The sequence below is a fragment of the Python bivittatus genome, unplaced genomic scaffold, assembly GCF_059951505.1.
Source record: "Python bivittatus isolate LINGU-HERP-01145 unplaced genomic scaffold, Pbiv_v1 ctg000020_np1212, whole genome shotgun sequence".
Classification (NCBI taxonomy): Eukaryota; Metazoa; Chordata; class Lepidosauria; order Squamata; family Pythonidae; genus Python; species Python bivittatus.
Window position 1 is genome coordinate 89,621,249 of NW_028277030.1, and position 22,600 is coordinate 89,643,848.

The 22,600-nt window shown below is 40.2% G+C and overlaps 2 protein-coding genes across 3 annotated transcripts in view; one reads left to right on the forward strand and one right to left on the reverse strand.

Moving 5' to 3' along the window:
- TBCE (tubulin folding cofactor E) overlaps nt 1-10,012 on the forward strand; it is a 46,381-nt gene extending 36,369 nt beyond the window's left edge. Inside the window, exon 18 of the mRNA XM_088143721.1 lies at nt 9,872-10,012. Coding sequence (XP_087999847.1) covers nt 9,872 — 1 coding nt within the window. The 3' untranslated portion in view covers nt 9,873-10,012. The remainder of the gene's footprint in view (nt 1-9,871) is intronic.
- B3GALNT2 (beta-1,3-N-acetylgalactosaminyltransferase 2) overlaps nt 1-21,666 on the reverse strand; it is a 34,269-nt gene extending 12,603 nt beyond the window's left edge. The window contains exons 1-5 of one of the 2 annotated variants that reach the window (XM_088143747.1): nt 21,409-21,665; nt 10,804-10,951; nt 9,887-9,987; nt 9,238-9,431; nt 7,773-7,868 (exon numbers count right to left, since the gene is read on the reverse strand). In XM_088143747.1, the coding sequence (XP_087999873.1) occupies nt 7,773-7,868; nt 9,238-9,431; nt 9,887-9,987; nt 10,804-10,951; nt 21,409-21,520 (651 nt within the window). In that variant the 5' untranslated portion in view covers nt 21,521-21,665. Of the gene's footprint in view, nt 1-7,772; nt 7,869-9,237; nt 9,432-9,886; nt 9,988-10,803; nt 10,952-21,408 lie in introns of both variants that reach the window. The other variant, XM_088143755.1, reaches the window with a different exon arrangement.
- Nucleotides 21,667-22,600: the final 934 nt, after the last annotated feature.

The window sequence follows — 22,600 nt, forward strand, 5'->3', positions numbered from 1 at the left end:
TTGCAAAGCACCTGTTGTGAATGCTTTCAACAGCCCAAAATATATGCCTAACTGAGCTGACAGGTGCCTATTATAGTTAGTAATAAAAAATCAGTGATAAGACAAAGCTTATCATTTGTTCATCATGAGGAATAATTCTTAAGTGGTTAAATAGAATTTTAGTTTTTTAAAAAGTTCTACCCAAACTAGTAAAACACCAAAGTTCTTTACATGCCTGTCAAAGATACAGACCGCTGATATCTGCAATTCCTGAAATACTGCAACCTTCAAAGATCAACAGAGACAGAAAAAACTAGTCCCTTTTAGCATATAAAAGTACCAAAAATATTTCATAAGTACAGTACAATGCAAGGGAAGTGGCACTTTGACTTGTTAGCAAGTTGTTAGCAAGTCTAGGACATTTTAAAAGTACAATTAACTAACTGGTTCATATTTAGCGCTATGTCCTAGCAAGTGCCTAGGACATTTTAAAAGTACAATTAATTAACTGGTTCATATTTAGTGCTACACTTGAATTGTCAGCCTACTAGCAATTAGAGTAATTCCTACTGAACATGCTAGAACTTCCTTCTGACAAAGTGCACACAGATTTTTATCTGTACTGCTAAATTTTCATCTAAAACCAGAATATCCTCTATCTTGTAAGTATAGCTATTTTACATAGGCACAAGTTTGTAGCCTCATCTACTGTATCAGTGCAGAAAAACTGTATGATGCTAGCTTCTTTTATTCATAATAATTTCAAATTAGATTATTTATTTATTCTATATGATGCTACTCTATGAATTCTAGGCAGATTACAATAATACTACATATAATCACCATAAATTCATAGCCAACATTATATTGGTGCACTCATTAACTAAAATGCTGCCAACCCTATATGAGATTCTCCTTTTCAAAGGCTGTGTAGAAAAGCAAAGTTTTTCCTAAATGACAAAAGAGAAAGAACTATCCTGACCTCAAGAGCACGCTATTCCTTAGAGAGGGGCTGCAACTGAGAAGACTATCCTCCAGACCCTACCTTCTACCTGCCTGGGAGGATGGAACACAGCACTGGTTTGCATCTATTGGGCAGAAAGACTCTACCTGGAACACACAGTCCCAAAGGTAACAAGGACCCAAATCATAAAAGATTTTATAACCAATATTTTGAATTGGATCTGGAAGCCAACCAGCACCACCACAGCTCCTGTAAAATCAGTGTCATTCTGCTGTACCAGGTTCTGCTAGTTGGCCGGTAGGGAGCTGCTTTCTGGGCCAGCTATAACTTCTAAATCGTCTTAATGGACAGCCCCATATTAAGTGAATTGCAGTTGTCTTGCCAAGAGTCAAGTATGTGAGCATTCCTGGTCAAAGAAAGAACACAACTTATGAACCAGCCAAACTTGACCAAATATTTTCCTGGTCAAAGCCTCCACCTGCTGCGTGAGACCCAAGGTTATATATACAGCTTCAAATCCAGCCACTTCTGGAACGGCAACTGGCATCAAGTTTCCCTGGAGGATCATCAACCACCCTTCTCCCCACTCTTGGTGTTGAAGCTGATGGAAAATTCAAAACTCCTCCATCCTCACTAAACCAGAGCTCAGTAATGTATGCTAGGTCTATCCTCTCCTCCACCACTAAGTCACCAAGGGCAAAATCTAATTACTGACAGATCTGTAAGTAATTAGCCCAATCTGAGGCCATGCCTTCTAGAAATCCAGCATCTAAGGTCCCAGAAAGAAATCTGACAAGAATGAGGTAAAGAAGATTGTAATCTGAGAAGCTCATGGCTACTGCTATGTTCATGGCTGGTAACGTGCTGCCATGATGTTTAGAAAAAGAAAGAGAGAGAGACACTGTATTCCTTTACAAACTGTAGTAGCACAAAGAAAAGTAAAGAAACAAATCACCTATCGTGCACTCCTCCCAAGTGCATGGCACAGTGGTCTCGCTCATAAAACATACATCCATGGTATGGCTACTTGCACCATGGATTATATAATTAACTCAGTTTTCCAGGTATGCACACAACACTGAAAATGCAGCTAGCTGATTTGAATTCCATTGTTGCTGGGAATTAATTAAGACAATTAATGCACATTAAAGAAGAGCAGCTGACAGAAATAACCCTCAAGCTAATTTATAGCCAGATTTAATCAGATATCACTCCTTCATTTCAGCAATAGGTATCTCTCTTCCTATCTGCAGCCTGATCATCAGAATAAAATGCTGAGCATTTTCACAGGGGCAGCCGTTACTAAACCGTGTTGCAACAAGAAGCAGAGACACACACCTTCACATTAATAAATGAATTACATAGTAAGATTTTGCAGACTTGAACATACTCCGTAAGATTCATATACCAGTTGTATATGCATTACTAGGAAATAGGTACTAAACAGAAAATACAGTACAGAAAGAAAGGAAATGCAATAAGCATTAATGATATCAATCTGTGACAGTCATAGTTAGAGTCTGAATGCATTCAGAATAGTATTCAGACCCACCAGAATAGCAGTAACATTTTGCAATAATCAATTTATCAGTATTAGAAATGCTGAATCAGAAGCAGTTCCCAATGAATTCAGTTCATTGTAAATGTGCACGGAAAATGTGGATGGTAAATGTGCACAGAAAAACTGCATCTTTATTTAATTAGGTACTATCCAACTAGGCCTCTCTCCTGATGACCGAAAGGACAAATGCCCTTCATTTTGACCTGTCTCTAGAAATAATCTACACTGTAAGAGATGATTCTCACACTGATAATGTGGCTAGCAGTTATGATGTAAACAATACTGAGGTGCACACTAGCTCAGCTTTTCAAAAAGTGCAGGAGGAATAAAACTAGAATCTGAAGTCTGTGAACTGCCTGTATATAACTGAATTCAACCTTTTTGAAATTTGGAGGTAATTGCTTCTTAGCTGTTCTTCTCTGATCTTGTTTATAGGGAGATGTGACACACAGCCTTTCACTGACTTTCCAATGACAGCTGTGACCTCGTACACCCAATTTATCTACCGTCTTCCCCTTCTTCTATTTTCCTCCACTTGGCTAAGCATAGTTGTTTTTCCTAGTCCACCTTCCAAAGCATATGAGTTTCTGCTTGCTCAACCTCACCTCAAAGTAGTATCAGCCTTGTTTCTTGCAGTTCATGGCACTCTTAGTAACTGTCTTCAAGTCCATTAATTCAAAGGCATTTGTCTTCTTCCTTTCACTTGGATTATATTTCTTCAAACTCAGTTCTTGCATTAGCTGTGAGTTCATTGTAAAGAATCCTGAGAAGACTAGTCAGGTGTTCTGACATACCTTAATATGTTCCTCATTTTTGCATAATTGATACAATGAAAGGCCTTGCTATAGTCAATAAAGCAAAGGTAAACCACCTTGTCATAGGTCTAAGGTACGTATCCCAAAAAGGTGTGCTTAAATAATGCAACTCTCTTAAAAATATCCAGCAGCACATTATATTTTTGTTCCATAGCTCATTAATAAATACATAAAAACATGAAAAGTCACAAACAAATTGATGTTTCTTAGTCCCTCAGAGGTTCTACTTCTTTAGCGATTTCTTTTGGCAGTGATATACTTAATCAATCTGAAGCTTCCAAACCCTGAAGCTTATTAATCTTCCTTTCACTGACACCTTTAAAAGCATGAAAACAGTCAGAAGATGGACAAACCTCACCTTCATTTTCAACAAGCCATTGTTGAAATTACTTTGCTATCATATTATCCAGGCACTAAAAAGTTCAGTGTGATAAATCAATACAGGTAGTCCTCCACTTACGACCATTTGTTCAGCAACCATTTGAAATTAGAATGGCACTGAAAAAAGTGACTTACGACTGGTCTTCCAAGATATGGCCGCTGCAGTGCCCCCACATTCACATGATCAGAATTTGGGTGCTTGGCAGCCCGCCTGCACTTATGACCACAGGGGCACTTCAACTCCCCCCAGCTGCCTATCTCCCTCCCACCTCTGTCCTTCTGGCCACCCTGCATCCTGCCTTGCTGAGTGGCAAGCAGCCCCAGAACAGCATGGCTCTGGGGCTGCTTGACACACCTTGGGAAGCCACAACCGCCCCCCACCCACCTATCTCCTTCCATCTCTGACCTTCTGACTGCCCTGCACCCTGCCCTGCAGGGGGGCAAGCAGGCCCAGAGCTGCACAGTTCTGGGGCTGCTTGCCACACTCTGGAAAGCCACAGCCCTCCCAGTCCAGTCCCAGCCACTCTCACCACCCTGCAGTCCAAGACCTCTGCCGCCCTGCGCTCTGCCGCCCCAGCTCACCATGCTGTCTTCTTGCTCCTGCTGCTGACGAGGTGTACCCGGCCTGGCCCTTCACACCAAGCCACCCCAGGAAGCATTCATTCACCCAGCTGCCTTCTCTCCCAGTTCCCTGCACTGTCCTTTTGCCTTTTGTGCCCAGCCCCTGCAGCCAAAGCAGAAGCGCCTCTCTGCCTTTGCTGACTCCTTTTCGGACCCAGCTTCTCCAGCCAACTTTTCCTACACGTGACTTCCTGAGCCTTCAGAAAGGAACTTGGTTTTGCCGGCTTCATGCAAAGGGGCTGCTGCTGCTGCTGCTGCTGCTGCCGCCGCCGCCGCCACCACCACCGCCACCACCACCACCACCCCTTTGCACAAAGCCGGCAAAAGCAAGCCCCTTTGCAAGCGGTTTCTCCAGAGAATTATTCCTACATGTGGCTCCCTCAACCAACCCCCGGCCCTTTCTCATTGGGCAAAACCACTTCCTGGCAAGTTGGTTGGAATGGAATAAAGTAGAAGTCTTGACCCAGTGTATGGAAGCTATAAGGGTATGGATGGGGAGGAACAGGTTCAGACCCAACCCAAATAAGGCAGAGCAGCTATTAATGCAGAAACCAACTGAGATGCTGCAGTTGCAACATTAACTCTTAATGGGGCTATGCTCCCCAAAATGGATCTAGTACATAATCTGAGGATTCTTCTGGACTCACAGCTCCTGCTAGATCAGCAGGTAGAAGTTGTGAACAGGAAAATCTTTGCCCAGCTTTGGCTGGTGTACCAGTTATGTCTGTTCCTGAAACAGGAGGCACCGGCAATAGTCATTCATTTCCTCACCACCTCCCAACCAGACTACTGTAACTCAGTCTACATGGGTCTGCCCTTAAAGACAACCCAGAACCCACTGTTAGCACAGAATGCATATTTACAGGAGTGCTTTAATACTCCCATACCACACCTATACTGAGAAAGCTACATTGACTGCCAGTTTGATACCAGGTACACTTCCAGGTGTGGTAATAACCTATAAAATTGTGCATGGTTTGGGTATTTATAAGACCACTTGCTCCAAGCAGAATCTGCCTGCCCAAAGTCTGCAAGTAGGTAGTGCATGTTTAGAGCCCGCCCACCCCCACCCCAGGGTTGTATTGGGAGGGGACTTGGAGGTGAGCATTCTCTGCCAGAACTTCCTTCCTGTGGCACCAGCTATCCTCTGTAAGCAGCAACCTCCCTATCAACCTCTGGAAAGCTGCTGAAGACCTGGATGTTTAAGCAGGTGTGCAGAGATAGCAGAGGCAACAGTCTTGCCCAGGATATGTGTGAGTGCTGCTTATTATGGTTTATGTTCTTTTCTATAGCTGTGTTTATGTTGTGATATTTACAGATACTTTTATATTTTTCTCAGTTATTGGATAACAATATTATTTGCTTACATTCACTCAAAGGAAGGGGAATATAGGAAGCACCTATGAAATAAAATAACATGATCACTTAAATGTTTTTACCAAAACTACTGAATGTCTGAAAATGATAGCCTGAGGTGGATTTCTAATACTGAATCGAAGAAAATGTTAGGGAAAAAAAGGCTGACAGGAATGTTTTGCAACTTTGGTGTTACTGCTGTTAAAAAAAAATATATAAAGTGGCAAAATGTCTAATTAATGGAGCATTTAATTAGTATTCATTGTGTTAACACCTCAAACCTATCTTAATTCAACAACATTGTTGTCTGAATCCACAATCCTGTCTTCCATTCCTAATCTTTATTCTCAGAATTTGAATAGCTGCCTGGCAGCAAGTGCCATTGCTCAAACTGAACAGAAGCACTCTCTTCAGAACAAAGCCTTTTGTGTTCACAGTTAATGACACTCATTCTAAATGGCAGCATCTTCTCAACATATGAAAACCTAACTTCACTAAAAGCAATTAATTCCGCCATTCTCTGAAACCATGACAAATTTTTTAAAGTTCATTTTTGCTAAAGTAAGTATTTCAAATATTCTGGACTATAATTCTCACTAAATTCCAGACTGTGTAGCAAATAATCAGGGATTATGGGAGTTATAATCCAGAATGTATGGAAAACACTTGACTGCTTATTCTTGTGGTAGAAGATTATGCACAAGCCCCTTTGTCCTACCTTTCTCCTCTGGCATATCTGCAAGGTCAACAGAGGTTGTTGGTCCCACTTTTAAACTAACAGAAGTTTTCCATTATATCTAATCTCAGTGATACTGTATTTAGCTGAAACTATCATTTATTGAAGCTAGATAAAATGATTTATTATTCTGTCTTGTTCATTAATCATATCTTAAATCAGGGATAGTCAACATGTCACTCTCAGAGCCATCCAGAATCATGCCACTCAAATTTGGAGGGAAAAAGTATTGTCAGCAGCATAATTTTGATTCTTTTTTATTATTTCAATTTTAAAATAAATATAATCAATCTCTGGGGGATCTCAGCATGTGGTAATACAGGTAGTCCTTGCTTAACAACCTTTTGTTTAACAGGTTTGAAGTTATGATGGCCTCAGAGAAAGTGCCTTACAACCTGTACTCATACTTATGACCATTGCAAACCATCGCACCATCCCCCATGGTCATGTGATCATGATTTGCAACCTTTTTTTACAATGTTTGTTAAGCGAATCACATGATCGTTAAGTGAATTCCACCAAAAAAGTCCATTGGAGAAGCTGGATTTGTTTAACAACCACATGATTCACTTAACAACCATGTGATTCACTTAACGACCATTGTAAAAAATGGTCGTAAAATTGGCTCTGGCCATGTGGTAACTCGCTTAACTGCCCCGCTTAATTACTAATTTTCCGGTCCCTATTGTGGTCATTAAGTGAGGACTACCTGTACCTAGTCAACCTTATAAGATCTCAGATTAATATACTTTTCCTACACACATTTTTGTTGATTGAGAATTTCTATACTACTTAGTAGGGAAAAAAAATTAATTCACTCAGAATAGAGTTGGCCAAGTTTACAGAAATCAGGCTATGAAAATTTTCCCGTATAGTTCACAAGTTGTCCTCACCTGAGCTACATCTTGAACCTAGATCTAAATCCATCTTGTTGTTATCTGTCCTGATCTATTCACCATCCACTGTATAAATAAAGAAAAAGGCTTTAAGCTTCATAATTCCAGAATGCAATATACAGTAATACCTTTTCTTTTCACCTCATGAACAAAACCTACCTAAAATCCTCTGCTTCTATACCATGTGTGGAGACAATGCTCATGAAAGCTTCAATCTCATTTCTCTCATATGTTATTAAGTTATTAAGGTCATGAAAAGGGTTCAGTTACTTTAGTATCATAGATTTTGAACTTTAAAAAGAAAAGGAGACTAGTGGGTACTATGTGAGACATTTCAGAGTCCTAAATCCATTAATAATTTATTAATTACAACAAAATGCTGAACAAATATGAATAAATGAAAAAAGAAAGATCATTGAGCAGAATCACTTTTATGTATGTCCCATAAATACACTGCACATACCTCTGGCAGAATGAACTGTTCTACAGGTTTGTACCAAAGTCTGCTCACTTGCACTCCACAACTAGGTGGACTAAAACGAGCGCTGAAGAGGGCCTCCTAGGGAAACAATAAGCAACCCATTTGTGAGCCAGGAAAACCATTCATGAAAGTCACACCTTCTTGGCCAATCAAAGCTTCCTTAAGCCTAAGGTTTCAACCACTCTGCTGAAACAACTGCTTTAAAACTTATTAGCAGAATGCTGACCACAAGATCAAACTTTTACTTACTATGGGCTTCTGAAAAGCCACTCAACAGAATTCATCTGTACTGCAATGCACTGAGAGAACCAGAGCTGAGAAAAAGTTAAAGAATCTCTGCCTTTAATAACTGTTGCAAAGCAAGGGACTTTATTTGGTATTCATATTATGGCTGTCATGCTTTACACATCTACTTAGTGGTAAGCCCCACTGAACTTCATTGGATTTATTTCTGAAGAGGCTATAAGACTACATTGCTGATTTATTTAGATTTCACTTTACAGCATGCAAACCTGTAAGACGCAGCTTATAAAAATCCAATAAACACAAGCCATCCATTCAAAAGCACACTAGGAAAATAACTACACTCTTCTAAACATACTGCAGATGTAGAACAAGGGTGGCTGAGATCCATGCGGTTTCCAACTTCCCCTTTCCCATTGTTTAGATTAGAAATTGGTGACAAACTGTGGCTCAAGAGCTAGAAACTTAATTTTGGCATTTGCTTTAAAGTTTAAATGTTGTTTATTTTTTCACATCTTTTTCTTGGCCCTGTTCACCCTGCGTCACGAACAGTATGGTTCCTGGTTAGAAAAAAAATGCAAAGCATTGCCCTGAGCCATTGAAAGTTAACACACTTGCTGTAGAATAGTGGCTCTTGAAGCCAACAAGAAAGCTAAGCCAAGCCAAACCACACCCCACAACAAGCTCCAAAGTCACTAATAATTTTGACCTCAACAAAATCAAGTTTTATGGCCTAGTAAGCCTGTGTTCTTCCCTTCTAGTGCTATGAGCCTCTTTACTCCAGTATAGATTGAAGACTTCAAAAAAATCATGATATAACTATTGTCCCTACCATATTGCCATATTCAGAGTTCTAAATGCTCACAAATGGGGAGATGGGCGGCATATACATTTAATTAATAAATAAATAAATGCATAACACATATAACTAATTTCTTGTCCTCTTTTTTGTCCTGCTACTGCTTTGTTTCCCACTTGCCCTAAACATATTACTAGCCACTGCTAATTGCCCCAATTAAAAACAACGATTAGGAAGCAAAATAAGCAAACTGATTGCGGGTAACAGCACCACAAGCCATTTTCATGGCTTCATGGCTTCATGGATATCTACTAACTCTCCAATAATCCCTTTTAGTTCTGCTACGTAAAGAGACTATGGATTTAGTCTATTCTATGAAGAGAATTACACAGAAACGTGGCCTACCTCTTGTTCTGCTTGGTATAGTTTTACTGTGATGTTTCTCTGGAATCCAACACCCTTAGCGTCGTAGAATACCCCAAGACTGGTGATGACAATTGGGTAAAGGACTTTGAAGTGCACACTGACAACTCTGTCTTCTGAAAGCACCGAAGTGTCATCCTCTGGCAAAGTGAAGGCTTCAATTTCTTGATTTAGAACTATTGAAAAAAATTAACAAAGCGTGCAAAACAACCTCATCTAAAATAAGAAGAAAGCGGTCAAGACTCAGTAACTTTCTCAGATATTCTTATTTTGCCACATATGGAAAGTTTCTATATTAATTACCATCAAGAGCAGGTGCAGTGCATAAATGTATTTACACCTTAATCCTTAACATATTAGTTTGGAACTATATCCTATTTACTTCAAGCATTACTCAAATCAATAGGGATAGGTGGGATTGTAGTTTATTTTCTGGCTTTCTACAATGAAAAGGCAATTGTAACTTGCTAAACTATCACAATTACTTGAAAATATCTGAGCTTCTATTTAAATGCATTTAAGATTAACAATACTTCTGTGGATAAGAAATTGTAGCAGCTACATTTTGTATGACTGATTATGGAATGTAGCATAATATACCGTTTTTTCTCCCCAGACCTGCAGTTCTTACCTGGATTAGAGATATTCAGAAGTTTGCATGAATAAGGATCTTCTCTATCTTCCACTGGCACATTACATCCATGTGCACCAATTATAAACTTCACAAGGACACTAAAATAAGATTAACAACATTTATTTTCTCTCCTATTATCTTCAGAATGGATTCAACTTAACTAATTTTTAGAAAAGTTAACTGGTGTGTATTTTAAAGACTGTATAACATAATAAAAATATCTACCAGAACACACTTGTCCCACTTTTACTTATTTCCAAAAGATTAAAGGAACTAAAGTGGAGAGGAGATGCCATTCTGTATATTTAATACTTGTTTCTGTAGAATTGTGACAATTTCCCTCAATTATTTGAAACAGAAAATCAGAAAGTCGTAATTGTTTCAAGTTAATATTATTAAATTAAGAACATATATCTAAACCAGCCTTCCTGATACCACCCAGTTGTGCTGGGGATTTGGGGCTGAGGATGATGGGAGTGGTAATTCAGAAAAGCATTAGACAGGAAGGCTGTTCTAAATGTTTACTATATAATGAATTAATAATCACAAATAAAGCATATTAAAAATAAAACTAGCATAGAAACATATCCAATAGCCTGGTTCTGCTACCAATTTTTTAAATACACATACATCTTAATATATAGCAAAGTATATATTACTTTGCTATATATTGGAAAATTCCAGCTATACAGGCTAATTCAACTGAAATTGTTAAGAAAAGCAAGATTTTTCTTGATAGAACATTCAGAAAAGACATGCTGTAATTCTGCATAACATAAGGGTTGGGCTTTTATCCAAATGATTCTAAGAATAATTTGAAATATTTCACCTAAAGCAATGAGGACTTTTCCTAAATACCTATAAATTCTAGATTTGCAACTTCATGAGAGAAGGCAGTAAGTATGAGGAATTACCGATGGCTTAACGTTGGGTGCTGCTTCAAATGCCTAAACCAAGTATTCCTTATAGCATTCCGCAATCCATCATTGTGTCGTGCAGAGAGTATCCCTACAATGACGTCATAATGTTTTGGTTTCCAGTGAGGAAAGAAAGCCAGTAGACCTAAGAAGTATAAATTAAAAATGCCTTAGCAGAGAAACAAGCAAACAAGTATGCAGATCAGTGTTGTAAAAAAAACATTATTCAAATATTTGCAAATGTTTTAGCAAGAATTAACTTCTTATAAACAAGCCAAACCCATATAAAATGAGAAGGAAGGCTTTAAAAGAAAATATTTACTTAAATTTAGAGAAGGATATTAGTAATAGTTTCACACATCTTGATAACTGAAAAACTGGCACAGAGAATTGAATATGATACGAATATTGAATATGAATGAATATGAATATGAATATATGTATATGTATAAAAGCTTCTTACATTACAACATATAATGACAAGTTCTCTTCCTTAAAAGATTAATATTTATTTACTGTATTTTAACAAAAACGAATCAAAGTGTTTAGATAGTACAACAGATACAGCTTAGATGTGATGAAATGATTCTAAAAGTGAGAAGGTAAGCTGCTATACAGTTAATACAACTGTTAACCTAATCAAGGAGTGGAAAATGAGTGATATCCATGCTTTATAAATATTTCAGGAAGGTAGGGAACTTACGTCTTTCCAGATATTGCTGAATTACATTTCCCAGTACATTAGTTTTATCTGGCAATGCCAAAGCTAGGAAATGTACTTCAGAAGCATCTGGTGAGCCACAGGTTCCCATTTGCAGATACATACTCAGATATGCATATCTATACCCAACTACAGTGGTACCTCTAGTTACGAACTTAATCCGTTCTGTGACTCTGGTTGCAACTCGAGTTGGTCTCAAGTCGAGGTAAAGTTTCCCATAAGGTTCAATGTAAATACAGTTAATCCGTTCCACCCTCCGAATTTGGTCGCACCAAGAGGCAAATTTCCCCATAAGGTTCAATATAAATACAGCTAATCCGCCCTCTGAATTTGGTCGCACCGCGAGGTAAATTTCCCCCATAAGGTTCAATGTAAATACAGTTAATCCGTTCCACCCTCCGAATTTGGTCGCACCACAAGGCAAATTTCCCCATAAGGTTCAATGTAAATACGGCTAATCCGCCCTCCGAATTTGGTCGCACCCCGAGGTAAATTTCCCCCATAAGGTTCAATGTAATTACGGCTAAACAGTTCTGAAACATATGCATTTTATTTTTAAACCTCAAAAACATGAAAAAAAGTACAGTACAGCACAGTATGAAGAGGGAGAATGGGGTGGGGAGGGAGTTAATGTTTGGAGGGAGAGTCCCCCTCCAAAGGGACATCGGGGAGATCTCCTTCATCAGGGGTTTCCTCTCTTCTTTGCCTCTTAGCTGCAGGCTCAGTTCTGGGGAAAAACCTGTCTAAAGTCAGTTGCCAGCCTGCTCTGCATTTTCTTTGGAGCCATGCTGACAAGCACACCAAATATCTTCCAAACGCCACAAAACACACCACAAGCCTCACCGAACATCTCCTTGCTACCACGATCTCACCCACAGGAAGCCGCGACCGCGTGGCAGCAGGGAAAATGGCCGCGGATCCGGTTCATAACTCGAGGTAGAGTTTGCAAGTAGAGGTAAATGTTTGGGGCCAGAGCTGGTCGTATCTCGAAAAATTCGTAAGGAGGGGCGTTCGTAACTAGAGGTACCACTGTACTATGGAAAAAAAAACTTCACTAAAATACAGTGATTTAAGTTTTCAATATGATGGTTTCCTAAGTCCAAGAAACAAGACAAGTAACAAACATTCCATCATGGATGATAGCATGTATCCATGGCTTATTTTTAATAAATTATTCTATAATGGACATATTCAGATTTATATTTAGCAAAAGATCAGTTTCATCTCATTCTACTTAATTTGAGAATTAAAAAAAATTAAGATGTCAAATCAACTAAATGCCAAGTCTGTTTAGAAAAATGACTGCACATAATGTACAAGATATAATTTCAGAGTTTTTATTTTAGTATGAATTCCAAAAAAAATCAACAAAATGTGTGTTCCAGATCTAGTAGTTTGATGATCTTCCAACTATCACTGTCTTCTAATACAGTACATTTATGCAGATTATCATTGCTACTCTACAGTTTCAGCAGTTGAACCTAGAAGTCACAAGACTATCCTTTCTTTTTTTAAATAAGAAAAATTGGTATAAACATAATTGGGTTCCTTTTAACTAATACATTATCATAAAAAAATAATGAGTTGCTGATAAGCTGAAAACCAACATATAAATATGGGTAAGAGGACATGTAGCCTGAATTAGTGTTATAAAAACAAAGTGTTTTCCTTAGCTATTTTAATGGAAACTGCCCCACACTTTATAATTCTCACTATGTTCATCAGTGAGAATACCATCATCCCCAGCAAGACTGATCTATTATTTTTTCATCAAGTAGTACATTTCTACAGTACTGTGCAAAGGTTTTAGGCAGGTGTGAAAAAATGCTGTAAAGTAAGAATACTTTCAAAAATATATATTGTAATTGTTTATGTATATCAATTTATAAAATGCAAAGTGAGCTAACAGAAGAAAAATCTAAATCAAATCAATATTTGGTGTGACTATCATTTGGCTTCAAAACAGCATCAATTCTTACACTTGCACACTTTGTACACTTGCACAAAGTCAGGGATCTTGTAGGATTAGAGTCAGGTGTATGATTAACCAATTATACCAAGCAGGTGCTAATGATCATCAATTTCACATTTAGGTTGCAACACAGTCATTAACTGAAACAGAAAAAGCTGTGTAGGAGGCTTAAAACTGGGTGAGGAACAGCCAAACTCTGCTACTAAGGTGAGGTTGTGGAAGAGAGTTTCATGTCACAGGTCATACACCATGGCCTGACTGAGCATAGCAACAAGACACAAGGTAGTTAGACTCCATCAGCAAGGTCTCTCCCAGGCAGAAATTTCAAAGCGGACTGGGGTTTTAAGATGTGCTGTTCAAGCTCTTTTGAAGAAGCACAAAGAAATGGGCAACGTTGAGGATTGTAGATACAGTGGTTGGCCAAGGAAACTTAATGAAGCAGATGAAAGACATCATGCTTACTTCCCTTTGACATTGGAAGATGTCCAGCGGTGCCATCAGCACAGAACTGGTGGAAACCAGTGGGATCCTGGTACACCCATCTACTGTCTGGAGAGGTCTGGCCAGAAGTGGTCTTCATGGAAGAATTGTGGCCAAAAAGCCATACCTCCAACGTGGAAACAAGGCTAAGCGACTCACCTATGCATGAAAACATAGGAACTGCGGTGCAGAAAAATGGCAGCAGGTGCTCTGGACTGATGGGTCAAAATCTGAAATATTTGGCTGTAGCAGGAGGCAGTTTGTTTGCCGAAGGGCTGGAGAGCGGTATAAGAATGAGTGTCTGCAGGCAACAGTGAAGCATGGTGGAGGTTCCTTGCAAGTCTGGGGCAACATTTCTACAAATGGAGTTGGAGATGTGGTCAGGCTCAATGGTGTCCTCAATGCTGAGAAATACAGGTAGATAATTATCCATTGTGCCATACCATCAGGGAGGTTTGTGACCGGCCCCAAATTTATTCTGCAGCAGGACAACGACCCCAAACATACAGCCAATGTCATTAAGAACTATCTTCAGTGTAAAGAAGAACAAGGAGTCCAGAAATGATGGTTTGGCCCCCACAGAGCCCTGATCTCAACATCACTGAGTCTGTCTGGGATTACATGAAGAGACAGAAGAATTTGAGGCAGCCTACATCCACAAGAGATCTGTGGTTAGTTCTCCAAGATGTTGAATTGCCAAGTTCCTTCAAAAACTGTGTGCAAGTGTATCTAGGAGAATTGATGCTGTTTTGAAGGCAAAGGGTGGTCACACCAAATATTGATTTGATTTGGGTTTTTCTTCTGTTCGCTCACTTTGCATTTTGTAAACTGATAAACAATTACAATATACATTTTTGAAAGCATTCTTACTTTACAGCATTTTTTCACACCTGCCTAAACTTTTTGCACAGTACTGTATATCACATAAAAAGAGTAAAAGCACAATAAAATTCAACAAAAATCAGCATGAAGAATATAAAATGTATAGAAATAGCCGTTCTAACACAAGGAATTAAGTTTTTTATAAATCACTTATTTAAATTTGCAATGCTTGGAGTAAAAGAAATGTCTTCACTTGGCACCAAAAATAATGTGGGCACCAGGCAAGCCTTTCTGAACAGAGCATTTCATGGACAAGACAAAACAGCTAAAAAGATCACCCATTCTCTTGTAGTCACTCGTTTTAACTTCAGTCAACAGAGGTGCCTAACGAAGAGATCCCAAAGATGATCCAAAGACATAAGTATATGTGGGAAAATAATTCCTCCAGATACTCTGCCCACAAAACAGTAATATTTTGAAATATATTCAGAAAGAGAATAGAATGTAGTGTGGCTTATGAAGAGAAAAGCTTGGCAGATGAATTACTCACCAAATGCACATCTAACTTGTCTGGACTGAACTTTGGTCTCTGTCCAGTCCATTACTCACCTGGACACTGATTCAGGACATTCACTGCCTCACTTCAATGAAGTGAAATTAGGAAAAAAACTGAATATCAGCTATATGTTGATGACATCTCAGCCTACATTCTCAGATAATCTCTCCAGCAGTTAAATGTAGAAGTTATAAAACATGTGAGATAAAATAGAGCTCTAGGAATCCCTATAATATTACTATTCTGCTCTATGGCAATCCTTCAGCACTATTTTCTCAAATTAGACACTTGAACAGAAGCAGAATCACCAAAGAAACAATTTCCATAAGTTAGATGCCGGTTTCAGAAATAGACCATAATTGATAACATAGAAAGCTACTGAGAGATTCAGGAGAGCTAAAAGACTTCTCCCCGTCTCTTTTTGGTAAATGCCATCCCTGGGAAAATCATAGCTGTTTCGGTCTCAAAACTGCACTTAAAACTGGGTTGAAATGGATCCTGAGAATCAACGTCATCCAAAATGCTTGGAGTTGAATGTTAATTACTCAAGCATCTTGCTAATGCACCTGCTGTTGGAAGAAAGGAGACAGAGGTTGTTCCTGTAGCTATGAGAACATTAAATGGAAAATCCCTGAATCCCTCAGAAATTCATTACCAAAACAGGACTATTTTCATCTCCCCATTCCAAGTCTAGAGTTGGAGAGGAAATTAGGGATTATCATGCCTCTGTGTGTGGTCAAGAGTAAGGAGCAGGGTCTAGCAACTAGGATTTTTGCCAAAATCTGTAGTTGGTATAATGTAGCACTGTTTTAAGATATGTTAGAATTTGTCTTGAGTTTTCTTTTTAGAACTCAATCTAAATAATGAAACTGCAACTGGATTCACATATCACACTCAGCTATAGTTTATTCACTATGGTTTACACCACTGAACAAATGAGCTTGCACAGCTGCCAAGCCATAAACCATGACTAGTTCATACAACTTCCTAAATTAAAATTAAACAAAATATATTATTATTAGCACACAATAAGCAAGCCCAGCTGCAAGTCTTATGTTTGTGTTCTAGCACTGAGATGCAAAGGATGTTTTTTGATGAACAACATGCTTTTATTTCACCATCTGGAGTATTTGAAAAAAATGTCTGACAAGACTTTAATCAGATAATAGCTCATGATGCTCAGTCATAGAAGCTTCTCTCGTAAATCTTAGTTCTTTGGATTATCTATTTTTCTATAGAGACATTTTTCTAAAAAAGCAAGAGAATATACAGGACTTCAAAAACAAGTTCAGAGACCAATAGGCACTTCTTCTGCACTTCTAAGAAATTAATTATAGACTCCATACAAAATAGAGTGTATAATGTAATACAGTTATGCCTGCTGCAAGTATAATTTTAAATCTCACAGAAAACACTTTTCAAGTGTTACATGATCTGGCCATAGAGCACACAAGATACACGGTTACACACACACAGCAACAAATTGCGAGGCATAAATCACAACAGCATACAGCCCTAGTTCTACATCCAGAGCAATGGTAGAAGGCAGGAAGCTAATAAAAAATACAGACCTCCATGAACACACTGAAGTTTTCTGTTACAGATTATTAAATAGAAGCATGAGGGAATTGAAACCAAATTCCCAAAACCACTTATGAAGCAGATATAATGAATAATTAAGTTCTAGGTACCTTTCCAAACTAAAATATTATGTCACTACAAATCAAGATCTTAAAAAGAAGAAGTGCTTGGCCAAAATAACAGGAAGGAGATATAAACAGATGGTATTTACCTAATAGGAAAACAAAGTTTTTCCCCAAAGAACACCTATGAGTTAGGGGAGGGGGTTATAATCTTAGAGCTGATAAGACCAAAACTTCTGTTTTCTCCCCCTCTCCTTCCTTTTACCCCATCACCATTTGTGAGGGTGGTCTTTCTTCTTGTTCTTCTTTGGCTGTTTCTCCCAAAGGAGACAGTGCTTTGAGAAATTTGTGGGTGCAAAACAGAATGGTTGGTATATATGGATAAGGATAATTTAATTTTGTAAATGCAACTCCTTATTTTACAGGCAACTTAATTGAAGTTATTAATTTAAACAATATACCTTTTTTGTCCTGGCCTTGCCCTGTTTTTGGAGTGAAGCTTCTGGCAGATACACACCCACGCACAAGAGATGCGCACACTTCAAAATGATTTGAAAGGTGTGGTTAGGGTTGTTGTTGTTGTTTAGTCGTTAAGTCGTGTCCGACTCTTCGTGACCCCATGAACCATATTGCGCCAGGCCTTCCTGTCCTTCACTGCCTCCCTGAGTTTGCTCAGTTTCATGCTCATTGCTTCAGTGATGCTATCTAACCATCTCATCCTCTGCCGTCCTCTTCTCCTTTTGCCTTCAATCTTTCCCAGCATCAGGGTCTTCTCCAAAGAGATCTCTCTTCGCATTAGGTGGCCAAAATATCTGAGCTTGAGCTTCATTATCGATCCTTCCAATGAGCAATCAGGGTTGATTTCCTTTAAGATTGACTGGTTTGACCTCCTAGCAGTCCAGGGAACTCTTAAGAGTCTTCTCCAGCACCACAGTTCAAAGGCATCAATTCTTCGGCGCTCGGCCTTTTTTATGGTCCAGCTCTCACAGCCATACATTACTACTGGAAAAACCATAGCTTTGACTATGCGGATCTTTGTCGGCAAGGTGACGTCTCTGCTTTTTAATATGCTATCTAGGCTTGCCATAGCTTTCCTCCCAAGGAGCAAGCGTCTTTTAATTTCATGGCTGCAGTCTCCGTCTGCGGTGATCTTGGAGCCCAAATAAATGAAGTCTGTTACTGCTTCCATTTCTACCCCTTCTATTTGCCAGGAATTGATGGGTCCAGATGCCATGATCTTAGTTTTTTTAATGTTGAGTTTCAAGCCAGCTTTTGCACTCTCCTCTTTCACCCTCATCAAGAGGCTCTTTAGTTCTTCTTCACTTTCTGCCATTAGGGTGGTATCGTCCGCATATCTGAGGTTGTTGATGATTCTCCCTGCAATCTTAATTCCGGCTTGTGATTCTTCCAGCCTGGCATTTCTCATGATGTACTCTGCATATAGGTTAAATAAGCAGGGTGACAGTATACAGCCTTGTCGTACACCTTTCCCTATTTTGAACCAATCGGTTGTTCCATGACCGGTTCTAACTGTTGCTTCTTGGCCCGCATACAGATTTCTCAGGAGACAGGTAAGGTGGTCTGGTATTCCCATCTCTTTAAGAATTTGCCACAGTTTGTTGTGATCCACACAATCAAAGGCTTTTGCATAGTCAATGAAGCAGAAGTAGATATTTTTCTGGAACTCTCGTGCTTTCTCCATGATCCAGCGAATATTGGAGATTTGATCTCTAGTTCCTCTGCCTCTTCGAAACCCAGCTTGTACATCCGGTAGTTCTCGGTTCATATATTGCTGAAGCCTAGCTTGTAGGATTTTGAGCATAACCTTGCTAGCATGTGAAATGAGTGCAATTGTGCGATAGTTTGAGCATTCTTTGGCGTTGCCCTTCTTTGGAATTGGAACGTAAACTGACCTTTTCCAATCCCGTGGCCACTGTTGCGTTTTCCAAACTTGCTGGCATATTGAGTGCAGCACTTTAACACCATCATCTTTTAGTATTTTAAATAACTCAGCTGGAATCCTGTCATCTCCACTAGCTTTGTTGTTAGCAATGCTTCCTAAGGCCCACTTGACTTCACTCTCTAGGATGTCTGGCTCAAGGTCAGTGATCACACCAGCGTGGACATCAGGGACATTAAGATCTTTCTTGTATAGTTCTTCTGTGTATTCTTGCCACCTCTTCTTAATCTCTTCTGCTTCTGTTAGGTCCCTGCCTTTTTTGTCCTTTATCATGCCCATCTTTGCACTAAACGTTCCTTTCATATCTCCAATTTTCTTGAAGAGATCTCTAGTCTTCCCCATTCTATTGTTTTCCTCAATTTCTTTGCATTGTTCATTTAAGAAGGCCTTCTTATCTCTCCTGGCTATTCTCTGGAAATCTGCATTCAGCTGCTTATATCTTTCCCTTTCACCCTTGCTTTTCGCATTCCTTCTTTCCACAGCTATTTGTAAAGCCTCATCAGACAGCCATTTTGCTTTCTTGCATTTCTTTTTCTTTGGGATGGTTTTAGTTGCTGCCTCCTGTACAATGTTACGGACCTCCGTCCATAGTTCTTCAGGCACTCTGTCTACCAAATCTAATCCTCTAAATCTATTCATCACCTTCACTGTGTACTCACAAGGAATATGATCTAAGTCATACCTGAGTGGTCTAGTGGTTTTCCCTACATTCTTCAATTTAAGCCTAAATTTTGCAGTAAGAAGCTCATGATCTGAGCCACAGTCAGCTCCTGGTCTTGTTTTTGCTGTCTGTATAGAGTGGTTAGGGTTAGAGAACTGCAAACACAGCCACTTTTTAACACAGCCAGATCTTTTTTTTCAGGCTTGTGTGGTATCCTAACAGTTGAAGTTGACAAGTTGGGAAACACTGCTTTATAGCAATAACGCTTTTAGGTCCTGCTCTTTGATTTTAAAGACAAAGTCACTCATAGTATCACTGAAAAAAATGGCAAAAAACTACATTCAGGCAAAAAGAATGCCTTAACCTACACCAAATCTACTTATTATAACTGCTAGGATTGACAGAAGTCACCCATCACAACACTTAATTTCTTCTTCTATACTGAAAATAGGAGTCTTAGCATGACACTTACTAACTCTCCTATACCATCCAGATTCCAGACAACCACTGCAAGTTTCTTCAAATGGCCGACCACATAGATTCATTGAAGCAAAACAAACCTATTTCATCAAATGCATGAAATGTTAACCTGAGAGGCATACATGCATACGGTGATGGTGAGTGGAACTATAAGCAGTGACCTGAAAGGTGATAGATAGATAGACAGACAGGCAGAACCATTTTCAATTTCTAAAGCTTCCTTAGGGGGAAAATTCATTGTAGTTTACCAATAAGCGTGTTTAGAATTTATTTCCAAAACATTGTCATCAGTACATCAGTTGTATGAGGAATCTTCTATTGGTATTTAGTTTTCCTACAGTCAAGATGTCTCAAAAGGAAGCAGCATGTTGACAACTCAATCTGGACCAAAGTCTGACTCCTGGGAATACCAGAACTATAAGTTATCCTGGGAAGTGGAAGAAACATCCCAGAAGGCAATAGCCATTCCCTTCCCTACAGCTGTCAAGAAAACTGCATGAACATATCCATGAAATCACCAAAAGCTAAGCTTTGACTTGAAGGAGAGTCTGCGTGGAAAGCAATCTAATCTCTTTTCTTCCATTTCTCAACTTCTGCTCCATATTTTGCTTTAAAACAGGAATGAGCAAAAATTATTCAAATCTACTGGCAGCTGTATCTGATTTGCAGTAGATTAGCAAGGATTTTTGACCTTAACTGTTTGAAGAATTGCAGTTATGCAAACATATGCCTCCAGCTGGTGGAACTAGTCAAAAAAGCAACAAAAAAAGAAAAAATCAAATATAAGACTATCAGGCCCACCCTGTTTTTCAGATCACCATTTCCCTCTTACTTTTATCTACCGCCTCTCAAAATGTTTGGGGGACTGATGACCTATATATCCTAATTCTGCACCTTTTCTCCTACCTGGTGAAAGGGTATCTCCCCCAAGCCCCCTGTCCTCCATTCCTAAACTCCTTCCTCCATGAAAGAGACCAACATACTCTCTACTTCTCTGAGGCTGTCTCGCCTATTCCCCAAGCAGCCTTGTTTGCTCAGAATGGCTGTTGACCATTCCCTTCTTCTCTACCGAGATCAGGGGCTACTCCACCTCTTCTCGGTCTTCCCTCCAGAGCGCGGGGATTCTGCCCCACCGCTCGGCTGGAAGGAGGAGGAAACAGCGCTGCCTGCCTCCTTTACCTCCTGCCCCGCTCCCCGAAGCCGGCGCCGTCGCTTGGGCGAAAAGGAGGCCCTCCTGCACCATGCCTCTGCCTGCTCGCCTCCCCTGCGGGCAGGTTGGGTGGCTCGGCCCCTCCTCCGCCACCTACCTGCCGGGTGTTGCTTCCCGGGGCCGCTGCCCGGGCAGCTGAGGAGCAGAAGCCAAAGGTGCAGCACGACCCCGACCGCACACGGGCACAGAAGTACCAGCCAATTTCGCATTGGCCGTCGGCCGCTGCTCAGCCGTCGCGGCCTCTCTCGGAGCAAACGGGACGACCCGCAGGGACGCTAAAGGTCTCCCCCACCCTCGCTCGCTCCGGGAGGCAGCACGGCGCCCGAGACCCTCGCCGGCCCCTCCCGCGGCCGGCCCCAAGCCAGAGTCCCGCCCCGGACCAGGAAAGCGTGTGCGCAGAGCCGGGCCTCCGCACTACAATCCCCACAATGCCTGGCCGCGGAGCGGAAGCGGCTTGACCTTGCCGCGAGCCGACAGCGCCTCTCCCGAGGATGCTTCGGAAGAAGCGGAGGCTGGAGGAGAGCGCGGTAAAGCCCCCTTCGAGGCAACCTCAACCCCTGGTGGCTCCGTGGAAAAGAGACGAGAGAGAGAGAGAGAGACGGGAAAAGACCCGCGCGGTGTTTACAGCGGCAGATTATTTTTGTGCCTCTTCTGTCCTTAAAAGAAAAGGAGAATAAGAGTCCCTCGACGTGAAGGTAAAAATAGGCACTGAATAGGAAAACTTTTATTTATGACATCTGGCGTTTTCTTCAGAGCCTTTACATTTTGAGCCCCCCCCCCCCCAATTGTTGGAACGTGTGGAGCAAATCTGCTTAAAATAAACTTTTGCAAATGAGGAGCTCCAGTACGGGCCGCCACCACCTTGGTAAGCAAAGTAGGATTGAATGGGAATGCATAATCCTTTGGAAGATCTGAAGTATATAAAGGTAGTTTCCTTTAGGGGAACTGTCATTTTTGTTTAAACAGGAAGAAATCGAGGACTTATTCTCATATCCCACTAATGATGCATGAAGATGCCACGCCTACCATTTTAAAGGAAATATCCTTATGGTATCACTTTCATCCCATAACCAGCCCACCAAAAAGGGAACCTAAATGTGCCTCTAGTTGTTCCAGTGTTAAAGTAGCGATTTCCTCCTTCTGATACAAGCCTTGCCATACGAACAACCTGTGGCATCTCATTAATGATGTGGGTGATGACAAGGTCAGGGATGGGATCTGCCCAACTCCTATTGGCCACTTGAGGCTCCTCCCCTCCCATCTCTGGCATGGCCCTCCATGGCCGTTTT